Here is a 16,671-nt window from a genome sequence, read left to right as displayed (position 1 = left end):
ATATGTATATATATATATATAGAAAATGTTTTTCCATACTTCCGTTCCCGGAAACATTTCAGGTGCAGCAGCGTTCACACAACAAATACAGAAATAATTGTTTCCCAATGTCAAACTGTCCGCATAAACGGGACGGAAATAAACATTTTCAACTGCTTGTTATTAATTCATATGAAATACCGCAATTCTCTTTGATTCTTAATAATTTTTATTAAACATTTACTACAACTTAGTCATCATTGGACTCAAATATCACCCGTATATATATATATATTGTAATATATATATATTGTAATGTTATATATAAATTTTTTTTAAATAATGGAAAACGTTGAACTCACGAGAAAATAAGCCGCGTTGTAAAATAGTGGATTCTCCGGATCTGCTATATGAACCTAGTACAAGTTATCTCATTAAGACGTGCGTACACTACTTTGATTTTTCGAGACTCGAATAGATTGACCTCTGTGAAGAAATAAAAATGTGTGCAGGAGCACTTTTCTGCTTAATCCGCGAGATAGCATTGCGAATAATGGATGCATTACGTTATATCAAGGCGCATCCCTCTCTCTGCATTATTATTATTAGTAGGTCATGATAATGGAAAGCAAAAAAAATTATGACGCCCTTGCTGGCCAAATGCCATAAATATCACATCAAGCTATGTCTTGCAAAGACAGGCAAGGACTTAATTTTACATCTAACACTTATCATGAATCTCATAGCGTGTAAAAGTTAAGTCTTGGTCAATCAAGGTAGGTATATGTCGGTCCGCTTACCTGTGACCTGTTATCGACTGGGATGATTGAGAACTAAAACTTGGTAGTCGATGATCGTAAATCGAGGTTGAAAATAAACGCGATCCGTTATTAGTTTGTTTTAATTTCACAAATCGCTCAGAATTGTGGAAAGAGAAACAGATAGGAATGTGACTGGTATAGCGGACGTGGGCCCAACCAGTAAGCTTTTATGCTTTTACCAACTAAGCAACACTCTCTATAGCTACGATCAAAGTAGACTCTATCGCGCTGAAATATGAATCCGCCAAGACCGACCTAGTGGTCACGATTCTTTCCTATCCCCGGCTACTTATTTATTGTTTTGCTGACGTTATATTTGTTTTTGCAAAGCAATGGAAAAATCTAAATTTCGTATGTAGTGTGTCACGCGCTAAAACAAGATTAGCTTGGAAACTACTGGTCGGAATGTCATGAAATTTTGATTTTTTTTTTGATATTTTAAAGGTTTGTACTATTCAAAAATAATACGGATTCGTCGCTAGTCATCCTGCATTTTTATGCCATCCTACACCTTTGTAGAGTTATCAATACATATATATATATATATATATATATATATATGTATATATACATATCTGTACATATGTATTCGTCGGTCGTCATCTTACATCTATATGTCATCCTATGAAATTATTGAGTGACGTGATTATATACATACGTTTCGTATTATTCACACGGAAGCAGTGTTCCTTTTTTCATACAACAACATGATACTGATACTATATTGCAAATTGTTCAGGTTATTTTGTCCGATACAACCAGAAAGTTCAATTTGTATAATATGTTCGAATTGAAAATTGTTATTTAAAAAAAAAAAAAAAAAAAAAAAAAAAAAAAAAATAGAAGATCGATATAAAAGCTTAAAGGTCTAGCTTGTCTACAGTTAACAATATGCTTTGAATTTTTTATATGGATTAGTGGTTGATGACAAAGCATTGGATGGGTTGATTTTTTTCTGCTTTACTAAAATCCTCGCTAAGTAATTATTTAATATTGGGCAGTGGTAAGGGCAATTATTTTTGAATTTATTTGTCATTCCCCTCTCTAGCTCACTTCTTTATTTAAATAATTATTTATTTATCATAAGTAGCACGTTTAAAATGTACATATTTCTCATTTTGCGAAAATTTGGATAAAATTCTGAATCGTGGCGTACAAATTGCTCAGTAGTAGTAATCAATAGTTGTGGAAGAAATTTACAATGGCTGTGATGCACTTTCAAACGCTTTTTGAGCATCAGCGACGAGAATTCATAGCAGATGTTGATATAAATCAAACGCGGCTTCAAAAGTTCCAAAACAAACCGGAACATAATTTGTTTGCAAACATAGCCGACAACGTTGGTTGGTCTGAAAGTGTACGCAGGCATTTCCCCCGAGTATGAACTATATATAAATTAATATATTTTTCTTTTAATTTTGAATAAATTTTACGTTTTATTGGATGCTTTTAATTTCCATTCAATTTTCTTAATAAATATAATATGTGTACCGAAAATCCCCGATCATATATATTCTTTGTGTTTTCAATTTTTTTGTTCGTTTTTATCATATCTTGCAGTGAGGAGTTGTCGTACCGGCAAATCAGTACAAATGTCTGAATCGGAAGTGCGTGGTTTGTGTTTGAAATCCCGTGAAATATTCCTACAGCAACCCATTCTTCTTGAACTGGAGGCTCCTTTAATAATATGCGGTGATATACACGGTCAATATACAGATCTCTTGCGCTTATTCGAATATGGCGGTTTTCCACCGGCAGCCAATTACCTCTTCTTAGGCGATTACGTTGATCGAGGCAAGCAATCATTGGAAACGATTTGTCTGCTGTTGGCCTATAAAATTAAATATCCCGAGAACTTCTTTTTGTTACGCGGCAATCACGAATGCGCCAGTATTAATCGTATTTACGGTGAGTGAGTTATTGAGAGTGTGACATGACATCGATCTGATTTAATTATTTATTTATTTATTTATTTACTTATTTTTTTTTTTTTTTTTATAAAACTAAGGCTTCTACGATGAATGTAAACGACGTTATAACGTAAAGTTATGGAAAACATTCACAGATTGTTTTAATTGTCTGCCAGTGGCTGCTATTATTGATGAAAAAATATTTTGTTGCCATGGCGGTTTGAGTCCCGATTTACAAGGTATGGAACAGATAAGACGTTTAATGCGTCCTACGGATGTACCCGATACCGGTTTATTGTGCGATTTATTATGGAGCGATCCCGACAAAGATGTGCAGGGCTGGGGTGAGAACGATCGCGGCGTTAGTTTTACATTTGGTGCCGATGTTGTATCGAAATTTTTGCATAAACATGAAATGGATCTAATATGCCGTGCTCATCAGGTACATAATATATGATCAACTGTTATTTTCATATCAACAAATAAAAAACATTCCTTAGATCATTTATTTTGTGGATACACAGGGAACGATTTTCACATTAATTTGAATTCGTTAACTTTAAGTTTCAAGCGATTAATAATCAATGCGCTTAAGGCCTGCGGCGTACATTTATCGTTTTGAATTATTTCAATTTTCTTATTTATATCAATTAGGTCGTTGAAGATGGTTATGAATTCTTTGCCCGCCGTCAATTGGTCACTTTATTTTCGGCTCCCAATTATTGTGGCGAATTTGACAATGCTGGCGGCATGATGACTGTGGATGAAACGTTAATGTGCTCATTCCAGGTAAGAGGCTTTACATATATGTTTCGATATATATAATAAAATGTTTCTTTTAATTATTATTAACTCTTTCAAGATTCTAAAGCCCTCCGAAAAGAAAGCCAAGTATATGTATAGCGGCATGAATTCATCACGGCCGACAACACCGCAACGTAACGCTCCACTTATAGCAACGAATAAAAAGAAATAATACATCCATCCGCTTCCATTTCCTTAAAAGTTATTAAATTATTATATACAAATTAAATATGATAACATACACAAAAGCAGTAATAATAATTATAATAATAATAATGATAATGATAACAGCAGAAGGCATCCAACTAAATTTCAACAAAAACAACAACAACAACAAAAATACAAACAAAAAGTTATAAATGTAACTAAATTGAAAAAATGTTGAACAAAAGTTTATAATATATATATATATACATATATATTATATACATATATATATATATTATATACATATATATATATTTTTTTTTTTCTTTTTGAAAACTATAAAATTTGCAAACAAACAGACAAACACACACACATGCATTAAAACAAATAAACAAACAAACAAATACACAAATACACAAACACACACACACACACACACACATACATTCAAACAAACGAACACACAAACACACACACAAAAGAAGCTAAAAAATCCTGAAAAAATAATTATGAAAATATATTAAATGTTTTAGAATTGCTCGTGGGAAAACTAAAAATTTCAAAAAAACACCATCATATACACATACACACACAAACATACACTCACGCTACATACGCATGTGTTTTAGTTTTAAAGAAAACGCGACCAGAGGGAAATTTTCCTATAATTAAGGACTGGTTACTACCTTTTTCTTTTCCTTGATTATTTCGATATATGTTTTCAAGTCCCACCACTCCTTAACGACACATTTTTCTTTGAGTTCTTCTAAGAACACTCATTGACAATTATTAATTAAATGATACATATTTTAAAATTTTAATAAATGCATAATTTGAAAATTACTAAGAAACTTTGAAAAACAAAAACAAAAATCAAATTTATATATGAAACACAATTATATAAAAAAAAAAAAGAAAAAAAAAATTAAATATTAGAAAAATATTTAAAAAGAAAACAACAAAATAAATTTAAAAAAATAAAATAAATAAAAACGAAAAAAAAAACAAAAACGAAAAAAAAAAACAAAAAAAAAACACCTACCTACTGGAGTATAACACTATTTGCGTAGTAAAAAATTGAAAACAAAAAAAAAAAAAAAAAAAAAATTAAACAAATACAAAAACAATAAAAATACAAACCAATAGAAATAATCCGGCAAACTTTTAATTTAAGTCAGGTATTTAAGTCTTGAACTATTTCTCTGATTGCTTGTTGTATTATTTATAAACTACATTATATGTGTATGTAATTTAAAATCAAAAACGATGTAGATCTTGTTTTCTCTCACCACACTTGCTTTTATTTATCTTTAAAAAACAAACAGAAAATGTATAAATATTTTGCTTGAGCATTTAATTTTAATAAACTTCATTCACAAATTATATTTAAATAAAATTCTTTTATTTACGTAATTTATTTATTTATTTTATTTATTTGTTTATTTATTTATCTTTATTTTTTTATTTTTATTTTTTTTTTTTTTTGATATAATTTGAAAATTTTTTAAATTTAAAAATTTCTAAATTTTATTTTAACCTCCAAACTAATGAAAGAAAGCTTTCTTCTGTTATAAGTGAATGAAAACATAAACCGATGTCCGATAATTTGCCAATGATCGAAAGCATTGGACATGGGACGAATGTGAAAAAAAAAAACTAAGGCTTGGTTTACCGTTCTCGTTACTGAGCTATCTCGATAGCATATTTCCATTTTGATAGTTGATTGCTTTTGTTGTCGAGAGTAACTGTTGACGAAAATTGAACTAATGGTACTCGATAGCGTATGAGTGTTTTATTTTATTTATTTTATGACATGACCAATCACTCGGGGTATATTTGCCTAATCCTGTAATACGTTGACGTCCGGGAAGAAGTGCGGGAAGAGAAAGAGATGGCGGGCGATAAGTGTTATGTCTTCACCGACTGAGCACTTACAATAACTACAGCCGATACAACCGATATCGAATATAACAAATCATATTTTAGCTTGAAAACAAAATAGCTACATGGCTCAGTGTTCGCATCGAAAAAATTTCATGAAATTAATAAAGACTGGGAGAATATTTAATCTCAGAAATTCAAAAATGTTCCCAAAAATAATCGAATCAAATAATTATTTTCGATATTCCTTCCTTTCTTCCTTCCTTCCTTTCTTTCTTCCTTCATTACATCGTTAAACCTAAAGAGTACGTTTCGTTGTGTAGGGAATATATTAAGTGGGAACCTTCTAGAAACTTACGGTCGATGCAAGGCAAAGGGAGAGGATTTACTCTTACCCGTCATCGCGTGACTTTCATTCGCGATTGCATCTCTGCGCCGGCTTATGCATAACAATGAAAACATATATCACAAAATCGATTAATTTTGCTGCGTGAAATTAAATTATTGACTTAAAAAAGATATTAGAAAAAAAAAAAAAAAAAAAAGAAGATACTAAGTATACTTCCCAGCTTTTTCAGTTTATATGTTATATATGAAACTTTTTCTTATACTTTTGTTTATATTTTTGTTTAATTTTTTTTATCAATGTTTCATTTGTTTATTCACTTACTTCTCTTTCGCTTCTCTGCATTATTTTGCTATACGTATAACGATCATATCGCAAATATTCCATTGTGTGAACGAAAAGCCCAACTCGAAAGCAATCGAATACCATTAATCCAAGAAAAAAGCGATCGTATCGATTTTATATTTTGTATCGTACGATAGTTGGATGACGAGAGTCTTAAATCGATCCTAGTACTATTTCCAAGCCGAATTTAAAGGCAATCGAAAATATAAAAAGCGCTTATTTCAATTTAGAAAAAGAAAAAAAATGCACTTTTAAGAAAATGAATACGAGTTCTATATACGGATAATCAGATAGATATCATTCCTATTGAAGTTTTTTTCCCTTTTTCTCTTTATACTCTATACCACTTGTGGTACAGGGTATATTAAGTTAGTGCGGACATATGCAACACCCACAAGGGGTTAAAACACACCCATCTTTTATTATAACGATCGATTCAGAACCATTTTCTAAATTGATCTAAGTCTGTCTGTTCGTGTGAAGAGTGTGTCGATGTAAATTTTTGTTCAAGCTACAGGTGGCAGTTTTTGAGATATTTTGATGACATGTGGGATACTAGCTTGCATTGATGCGTTATCGGAAATGGTTCGGATCGGTCCACGTTTTCGACCACTTCCCCAATTCTGAAAAGAAAAAAAATTGCAATTTCTCGACAAAGGTGGCTAGGTGTGAAAACTTTAAACCGGCTGAGGTAATTTCTTGAACCCTCTTTCATATAACCGATCCTACAAGATTTGAATCTTTATGTGGCAAAAAAACTAATTTTCAATACCTCATGGTGAAAATTGGCTCATAATAGTAAATTAACGAAAAAGATCAGCTTTCCTAAATTTGGACCATGTAGGGCAATTTTGTGGATACTAACGCACATAAGGATTCTTATGAAATGTAAACACTTATATATCGTAATAGCGTTATTGTTAATTTTTTTTGTTATGAAACTTTGTTCACGATACCAAAAATTAAAATTTATTGCCCCCACTTACTTCATATAAGAGATCTTATAAGTAGGAAGCGCGCTTAAAGCGAAAAAGGGCTTAATATTTGCTATTTTATGATGAGAATTAATTCGTAATAGCGATTGAGCAAAACAAATTGACGGTGGGGAATTTGAATCACATAGGTCCATCATTTTGGGGCCCTAACATATGTAGGCGTTAGCGCGAAAAGTAAGCTCATTCGTGGAGAGAAAGTCTAACCTTGCATTATGCGGGCTCTCATAAAAATTGAGTACTCTTTGATGTATTGTGACCAAAATGAGTAAATAACTGCGCTAAGCGAAGTGATGTAGGGTATGTAATTGCACCGTCGTCCAACTATAATGTTTTTACCTGCCATTATTTTATTTTATTTTATTTTTTTTGTTTAATATAAATCTCTCAGAGAGTATTCTTCAAATGTTTTGTTTTTCTTTTTAAATAAATCCTTAAGAAGTTTATTTCAATTTGTTTTCGTTTAAATGTTCCTTTTTTTTAATCTTCTAAGCAAAAACCGATAAACAGAAACTTTTCCAGTCAGGCTTATATGACCTTTTTATACGCATCACCGAAAGATGAGAGGTATATTTGTTTTGGCAGAACGTTGGCAACATCCAGAACCAAGCTCAATAGATTCCATAAAGTATATACGAATTATTGATCACCATCAAATTATGAACCGATTTAAGCATTTTCGTTCAGTCAGTGACAAGCATCCTCCTGTTCGCAAAAATGAAGCCATTACCTTCAAATTCGGTAAAAATATTGGAAGATTTTGTACGTAGGTCGATACCTACGACAAATTGGTTAAAGTACACGTGCACAGTAAAGCGTAAAATGGATACTTGTGGTACTACTCACATGAAGGTAGATTGTCTGTCTAAAAATGTGTTAATTCTAAAATAAGTATAATTGATCCCACAAGGTGGAGGATTTGAATGAAAAGACATGGAGAGCAGATATAGATGATTGGCATAAAAAATTCGATTGCGGACGAATATAATTTTCTTACTTTTTCTTTCTTTTCTTTTTTTCTTGTTTCTTTTATTACAAAGATAAACCATTCAAAGGTAGAGTTTCACATTCATTTGAATTGCGTAATTCGTTTCCTCAGGAAAGTTGTTACCGCACTATCGATCGCGGGAAATGAGAACTTGTTTAAAAATATATAATTTGCCGGTTATCAGTAGCAATCAGTATCAATTGTTTCACTCGGCTTAAGAAAGATCCTTTTTGTTGTTAGCACTAAATAAGGACTTGTGACGTAAACGCAAAGCAATATCGTCTTTCGTAAGACGAGGAAATTTAACAACAATTCTATTGTCTTCATTTATTTATCCTTGAATTGTAATTTAATAAATTCTAGAAATTATTGATTCTTTCCCCGCAAATCCGTTTTCTTTACTTGAGTTTCTATAAATGTTAAAGTAAACACATCTGTTATGCGAAATTGGGCAAACGATTTGATTTGTGACGGATTTAGATCTTGTATGGCGTTAATTTTTATATACATTTTGCTGTCTAAAAGGGCAAGAAATCTTTATTTGTTACGGGATGAATGGACTCCAGAATCCATCATCGATCTACCTCAAGCGTGCCTAGCTTTTACACTGAAATCTTACTTTGTCTATATTGCAGGCTTGCTTTGTGAAACAGTAATCAGTCGCAGCACTTACTGTTTCGATTGTTCTGTGCAAACTTTTATAACAACTTTCAGTTTTATCAATATTTGCCTACAATTTCTTGGTTATTGTAGGTGGAGTGCTAATGATTTTCGAAAATGTTCGAAGCTCACTTCACTTTCTTAGCGCAAATATGTTTAGCAAGAGGATTACAATTTTTATCGTATAAATTATGCATTTTGATTTTATTTTCTGCATTAATTTTAATTATCAATAATTTTATGAGTCTCAAGGGAAGGTGCATTTCGCTGACGATCTTATATCCGCCAAATCCTAATTTATTGTAGTTGCTTAGTGTGTAAATTTATTCGTTGTGATTTACTTATTTATCTATCCGCCTCGGCTATTAAAATGTTCGGGCTTTCAAGAATAGAGATAGGGAGCTGAAACTAGGCAAATGGATTCCCATTTGACGATAACAGATTTCAGTTTAAAAGCGATTGTGATTTTCCAAAAAGCTTAAAACTTTCTGCGACAAGCAGAAATATAACGATTAAGGAAATTATATTCGGCTGCGACGGAATCTTATATACCCATTACCGTTATCTTAAAAAAAAAACTAATAAAAAAAGAGGAAAAAATTAATTAATTTTCATAGTGATAGACACACGGACATGATTACATCGGTTTAGAATTTGATGCTGATCAAGAATGTATATACTTTATGGGATCTATGAAGCCTCCTTCTGGATGTTGCAAGCGTTTTGACGAAGTGAATGTGCGTACACGTACATCCTTCGATGATGGCTATAGAAAACAATTGTAATGGGCTAGTCAAAACCAAGGGTCTAATTATTCAAGTATTACGCACTTTTTATATATTGGAGATGAAGAGTTGTGATGAAAAGTCGTCTTAATTCGATTTTATTTGCTGCAGTATGGATGAAGGTTTTGTAGTTCCATTTGCGAAAGCCAAATATATGAATTATGAATTTTGTAATATATTCAGCGAAATAGAGTTTTAACTGTCAGGTGAAGAAATTTTGATATATAGATTTTAGATTTCAAGTTTTCATCTATGATTTAAATGCTACTGTAATTAATAAATTAAAATACTATAGTGTGATACGGTCGGTCATTAATTGGCGTACGCCACTTTGTCGAATGCAGTTGTCCATGTAATGACCTTTCAAAAGAAAGGGTGCGATTCGAACATATGTATTAAAGTGTTAAGAGGGCCAGGCGGATAGACATGCTTGGACTAATTTTGGAATCGATTGGTGGGTTTATCTCAAGTTCCTCTGGGATATAGTATACATCCGTCTAAACTTAATATACTGTATATACAAAAGATCGGTGAAAAACTTAAAAAAAAATTAAAAATTTCAATATATTTTCATTCTCAGTAAATATCGATATAAAGTCGATTACAAATATGAGGGCCATCCAAAAACTCCTTTGCAAAAATAGTTTCGACAGGTAAAACTGAATTCATCCATAAATTTATCGAAACTTTTGCGTTTCATTTATAGGCACTTGAGATATCGGGCATTCAAGGGTAACATTAAACCGAATAAGACTTTCTTACTTGGTTTTCATTAAAATGTTTGTAAGACGGAGAAAAACATTACAAAAAAAAAAACCCATTAATTTACTTAAAACACCAATTTTAATTGCATACATTTTTTAAATAAATTATAAAAAACATTTCATAAAAAATTTAAAAAAAAATCAAAAAAATTTACAAATAAATAAAAAAGCATAAAAAATTTTTAAATTCAGTTTTAAGAGAAGCAAAATAAATAATTAAGTGAAAATCAAAAAAAAAAAAACAAAACAGAAAACGAAAAACTCCTAATTAGATGGTAGTGCCTTTTTTTGCCTCCCTTCTTAAATCAGAATTAAATTAAAAACTTTTGTTTTTACTAAAAAAGAAAATTTATTAAGATCATAGAGTTTTATTTAATGAATATACGAATTGTTATTAGTCTATAAAGAAAAAAAGAAAATTGTTTTTTATAATATCTATACCTGTCAATTCGTTTAAAATAATGCAGGAATTTTGTTTTTTTTTTCTTTTTATACAATACAAATTGTATTTAATTTTTATATCCACCACTTGGCAAGACATTCACTTTCATACTCATGCTGTTAGCTTGCTGCGTATAGCGTCCACAGCTAATCAAATCAAACACCTTATCTGATATTTTCTTGTGTTTACATAGACCGTATCCGTTTATTCGTTAAAGTAAAAGTCCAAAGTTTATCTATAAAACTAGAAAAAAAAAAAAAAGTAAAAATATTACAGTGAGCCACTCTACAGATGTTATATAGGAAGTGGTTGAAGAAGCGGCCCGATCCGAATCATTTTCAATAGCGTTCGTTCTTGGGTCAAAACATGTTTAATAAAATATTTCAAAATTTATGGTATCTAGACTGAACAAAAGGAAACGAGACGGACAGACACGATCAAATCGAATCAGAAAGTGTTTCAATATAACAAAAAAAAAAAAAAAAAAAAATGAATCTGTCTTAAGACCCTTCGTGCCACGCGCAGTGTGTACTCTATAAGATTATTTTCTCACATAAGGACGAAAAGTGAAAGAAAGAGATAAAATAGGTAAGCTGTGTGAAAGCCCTTCGAAGACTAGAAGTTGTTTAGATGAGCTCGTTAACTCAGCTCAGAACTGCCGTCAAAATATTTGTAGATAGTGTTGGTGGTGTTGATGGTGTCGGTAGTGGTGGATATATATATATAGCTTTCTTACTTATTTCTATTATATATATTTATATACACTTATATATAAAGTATATATAACAGATGTGTGTCTGTACTCAAATATCACATACTATATAAGAATATATTCTCATATATATATATATATATATATATATATATATATATATATATATTACAATGGCAGCAAACACGATAAAAATAGAGCAGTTATTACAAAATATATTGATATTTAATGTAAAATATTTAAAACAAAAAAAGGCATAATTCAAAGTATTTCTGGCAAAAAAAAACAACAAAAAAAAAAAATAAGAAAACAAAAATGCTGATTATTGCAATCATAACGTTAACAATGGTAATGATCTTGGTAAACGATGGCGTTATTATTAATAAATATTTAAATTAAAAAAAAAAAAAAATAAAAAAAAAAAAACAAAACTTAATGAAAATATTAAAGAGAGGCAACGTGAAAAAATTCAGAAAAATTTATTTAAAATATTAATACAAATAAAGATCGAAAAATATTAAAGGAAAAAAGGCCTTTTCTTTATTTCATTTCATTAACTAAAGCCATCGCTTTCGATGATATAATCCGTAACGAAAATTTCATGTGACAAATTTGAGGTTATGTCGAAAACTCTTCAACTCATATCAAATGACGCATTGAAGTGATTGTCTGAATCCGCAGTCAAAATCACGTATGTACAAAATTTCATTAGGACGTATTTAAACCATATGGAATGTTAACCACAGCTTTCTTGCTTTTTATTCTTCTCATCCGTGAAGGGTGCATGTCCCTATGTGCGCCTGTTGTTCGTTTGGGTAATGCGTGTTGCAAGCGTTCTTCTGTTCGTAAAAATGAATCTATCAACTTCAAATGTGGCAGAAACATTGGAATTTCTTGTACATAGTTGGGTATTAAAAATGGGCCAAATATAGCACTACGAGAACATCTCTATGTTTCAATTTCAGAATTAAAAAAATTGTCTCTTGCTCATTACTCAAACTAGATACAGTATATAAATCTGCAAAAGCTTGAACGTATATTCTATAGTGATAGTATAAAAATGGAATAAAATGACCAGGCCTACCAGTCATTATAGTGTATTAAAATTTGTTTTTTTCTATACCTTTATAACGCGCATAAGCAAGCTTCGAAAATCCCATCAAGCATATATATTCCTAAGCCTTGCCACCTTCGGAATGCGCTTATGGATGTCCGTCTGTTTGTCTGCCTACCAGTCTGCTAGCTGCGTTAAATATTCTTCCATTGGAAAATGACCTAAACTTATCAAAGAACACGCTTTTAACGCTCACACACCTATGCAACACAAATTGTGAACGCCTTTGCTTTCCGTATTTTTTGTTTGCTATTAATAAAGTACAGCACGTAGACCATATAAATTTCAAATTGTATTCTGAAAATATAAAAAAAAAATCAGCCGCGGTCCACCTGTTAGTATAGATTATGAAAATTTCGGATAACGATGTTGAGTATAAAAAATTCGGTTACTAGCGAATCTAATTTTCTTAGTTGTTTGTGTTCTGTAATTTGGCAAAGCCAAAAGCCCATGGAGATCTTGAATCGGGTTACAGTGCTCGTTATCGAGCGACCTCGAAAGCGAATATCTATTTTGGATTGACGGTTCTTGTTATCTATCGAGCAACCGTTAATGAACATTGGATTAACGATATTCGAGAACATAATATTTTAGCTTGAAAGAAAAATAGCTATTGAGCTTCCGATTCAAATGAAAATATAAGTAAAATGTTATTCTAAAAAGAGATTTTTGATGAATAAATGGACGCAGAGAGAACTGCTTCATGTCAGAAATTCAAAAATGTGCATAAATATAGTAAAAATCAAATAATTATTTTCGTTGCTTTTACATGTAGTTAAGGTTTTCGACGGAAAGTTCCTTCCCCCTTACTGTCCGGAATATATTGGATGAGAACCTTATAGAAACTTACTCTCATTGCAAGGCAAGGAAAGAGATATTACTCTTAACCCTTTAACACTCGCGCGACTTTCATGCGTACTTGAAACTCTGCGTAGACTTTAGCACTGCAATAGGGATATATATGTTAATATAGATATGGTATCCATTGCGTTTGTTGTGGTAAATCAATCCCGTTTCACATTTGCTTCATATTTATTTGCATAATGTTTCATATAATATTTCCTCATGTACATTTCGCTTTCGTATCAGTGTATTTCAGAAACTTCGTCTTTGCGATTTTCTACATAATTTTTATGTTATACGAAAGTTTCGGGTTGGAAAACGCTAAGCATTTTTTAAAGGAGAGAAAGGAGGATTTTTAATTTTTCTTCTTCCTAAAATTTCAATTAAAAATTTTAAAAACCAATATGGAAAGATTTTACTACGAGTCTGGATATAAAATTGATGTAAAAACTGCTACAAGGACAGACAGACTAGAGCTGTTAGTTTCAATTAGTTATGTAATATGAATTATTATATTAATCACATAGGTTCTACTACTCTGGTATATTCAAGACTTAACGTAGGACTGATCAACAGATCACAAGAATTTTTAAGTTGCTTTCGCTCCATCTTACATATCAAGTTGACTTCTTCGATATGTAGTTGCGGCGTTATCAACTATATACCTTAGAATTTGCAATCATTAGCGATTAGAGAGCACAAGAAATTTTGAAAATGTAACGTATTGCATACATTACGTGTATTTTGATGACTCGGTTAACGTAACAGAAGTAGTCCTGTTATTATACACTGGCAGCTATTTGATTGTTTGCTCTGTGTGGGCAAAATGATTATTGAACAAATGTTTTCTTGATATGACGTCATCCTGTATGCTTTTCTTCTTATCTTCCATGTTTTCAAGCGCACACACGCTTTAGTATGCATATATGTGCATATGTATGAAAAAAAGAAGAAAATACCAAACCAACGATAATCTAGTAAATTAAATATTTTTTCGTTTCATCGTTTATATCAACTTATGTTGCAGATTTCGACATTTTATGCTCGTTGAACGTTTCAATAAATTTAAGCGAAATTTCCCTATGAAATTTCCTATTGAAAGAAGCTTGTTCTTAATTAAAACAAGTGAAAATAGTATAGTGATACATGGCTCATCATCAAATACCCTACATCCACAGTTGTTAATATAACGAATTTTGAAAATGGTTGCTCTATATGGTAGGTGGTCGTAAAAGCGATCTGATCCGAATAATTTTCAATAGCATTTGTCTTTGAGCCAAAATCTGTCAGTTAATTAAATTTTATCAAAATGTGTTAAAAATTCTCACCTGTATGTTGAGCGCAAAACGGACACACGGACAGACAAGCTTAGATCTTCGATCTAGAGAATATATTTGAATCGATCGGTGTAATAAACGACGGACCTGTCTTAAATTCTTCTATGTATTGCATGGATCGATACACACTTCATATGCCCTTGTATCGCAAGTGGGATAGGGTACAAAAAACTGATATTTGTGGAATGTTTTTGCATATAAATATGTTTAAAATATTATATACATTTTTCCAGACTATGCATGACATATCACCCGAGGATCGTTATCTATTTTTTTAAATTATACGGATGCTACCCCAGGATGTATTTTAGGCCTATAGCCCATAATTTGCTAAATTGAAAATTTTTTAAGCGTCTATTCGACTGGACGTAATGACTATATTTATAAACAGAAACAGAAATCGAGCCACATAAAATTCTGGTTGTCTGTCCTGTTAAACGTCTTTGCCATTTTTTCAAGTTTTTTATATGTATGTATGTATGCGTTTTTATTCCTTTTGAAAAATAGAGGTGTTCTTCGTTTGCATGGCCCTTTACGCGGCTCCTTTCACTGATTTGGCAGATTTCCAATACCAATCTGTTTCTGTCAAATTTGAAGTCGATAGGTTCATTTTTGCGACTAGAATCATTATTACAACAGACATTATACAGACGGACAGATGGACAGATGAACATGTTTAAATTGATTTAGGATTTGATGCTAATCAAGAATATATACACTTTGTGGGGCCTCTGAAGCTTCCGTCTGGGCGTTGCGAACGGTTTAACAAAATGAATATACCTCTTATCCTTCGATGATGGATGTAGAAAGCAGTTGCTTTCCATGAGATAAGATGATTGAATTTTTATTAATTTCATCGAACTTGCAAAGCAATTGTAAGCAATAAAACTACTTTTCAAAAATTTTATTAAGCATTTTCATATACTCAGACATTTATTTATAAACTAGTTAAATATATATATGTATATACATATATATATATGTTTATATATTCGTTTTTTTTTTTTTTTTTTAATTTAAACAATGTTTTAGTTGTATACCAAATATTTTTGCAAATTATAATAAAGTATATTTTTATAATTTACATTGTGCTGCATTGTCCATTGGGACTTTACTATCAAAATTTTTGTTTAGGTATTTTGTGCATTCAATGTGTTTAAAATGAATAAATTTCGAGTTTTTTTCTTTATTAGGATATTCTCTTATCATTTTTTTCATTCCGTTCTTGGGGCACTTACAAACATCTCCAAACTTATGCAGGTTATCAATTGCCGAGCCCAATTCATTCGGGTTTTTACGTAAGTAAGATAGTTATATGCGGTTCTGATCGAGCGTTTTTGATTATAAATGCAAAATGTTCTTTTAAATGGAGGCGTGTCAGTTGGACTATTATTAGAATTTTTGCTGGAACAAACTTAATTGTTTTTAATTTGTAGGTTGTCTTTGTCTAATTTGGTCTCGTGATGGGATTACGTTTTTTTTATGCAAACATGTTTAGGAATAGGGGGAATAAACGATATTTGCACGAATTATTTGGTGTTGGTAATGCGATTTGAAAAGGTTCACTTACTAAGCATTGAAATGGCCGATGTTTGTCTATAAACAGCGAAGGTCTTATATATTTGTTATTTTATGTAGAGAAAAGCATCGAACTTAACTGTTCTTTGCATTACTTTATCATGTTCACCAATAGATGTCGTTGATCTACATACATGCAAGCATCTAATGGATAGGGAAGCAAAAAAGTTTTTTTTTTTCTCTATATTCCCTTCTCTTATTATTGAAGAAAGAAAACAAGCAA

The 16,671-nt window shown here is 31.2% G+C and overlaps 1 protein-coding gene across 4 annotated transcripts in view; it reads left to right on the top strand.

Moving 5' to 3' along the window:
- Positions 1-3,786, top strand: part of LOC119644076 (serine/threonine-protein phosphatase beta isoform) — a 57,064-nt gene extending 53,278 nt beyond the window's left edge. For all 4 annotated transcript variants that reach the window (XM_038043617.1, XM_038043610.1, XM_038043623.1 and 1 more), the window contains 4 exons: positions 2,361-2,708; positions 2,809-3,152; positions 3,365-3,499; positions 3,573-3,786. In XM_038043617.1, coding sequence (XP_037899545.1) covers positions 2,361-2,708; positions 2,809-3,152; positions 3,365-3,499; positions 3,573-3,686 — 941 coding nt within the window. In that variant the 3' untranslated portion in view covers positions 3,687-3,786. The remainder of the gene's footprint in view (positions 1-2,360; positions 2,709-2,808; positions 3,153-3,364; positions 3,500-3,572) is intronic.
- Positions 3,787-16,671: the final 12,885 nt, after the last annotated feature.

The sequence above is a fragment of the Glossina fuscipes genome, unplaced genomic scaffold (genome assembly GCF_014805625.2).
Source record: "Glossina fuscipes isolate IAEA_lab_2018 unplaced genomic scaffold, Yale_Gfus_2 0, whole genome shotgun sequence".
NCBI classification, from domain to species: Eukaryota; Metazoa; Arthropoda; class Insecta; order Diptera; family Glossinidae; genus Glossina; species Glossina fuscipes.
Note: the sequence above shows the minus strand (reverse complement) of the source record. Positions and strands in the feature narration are given on the sequence as shown.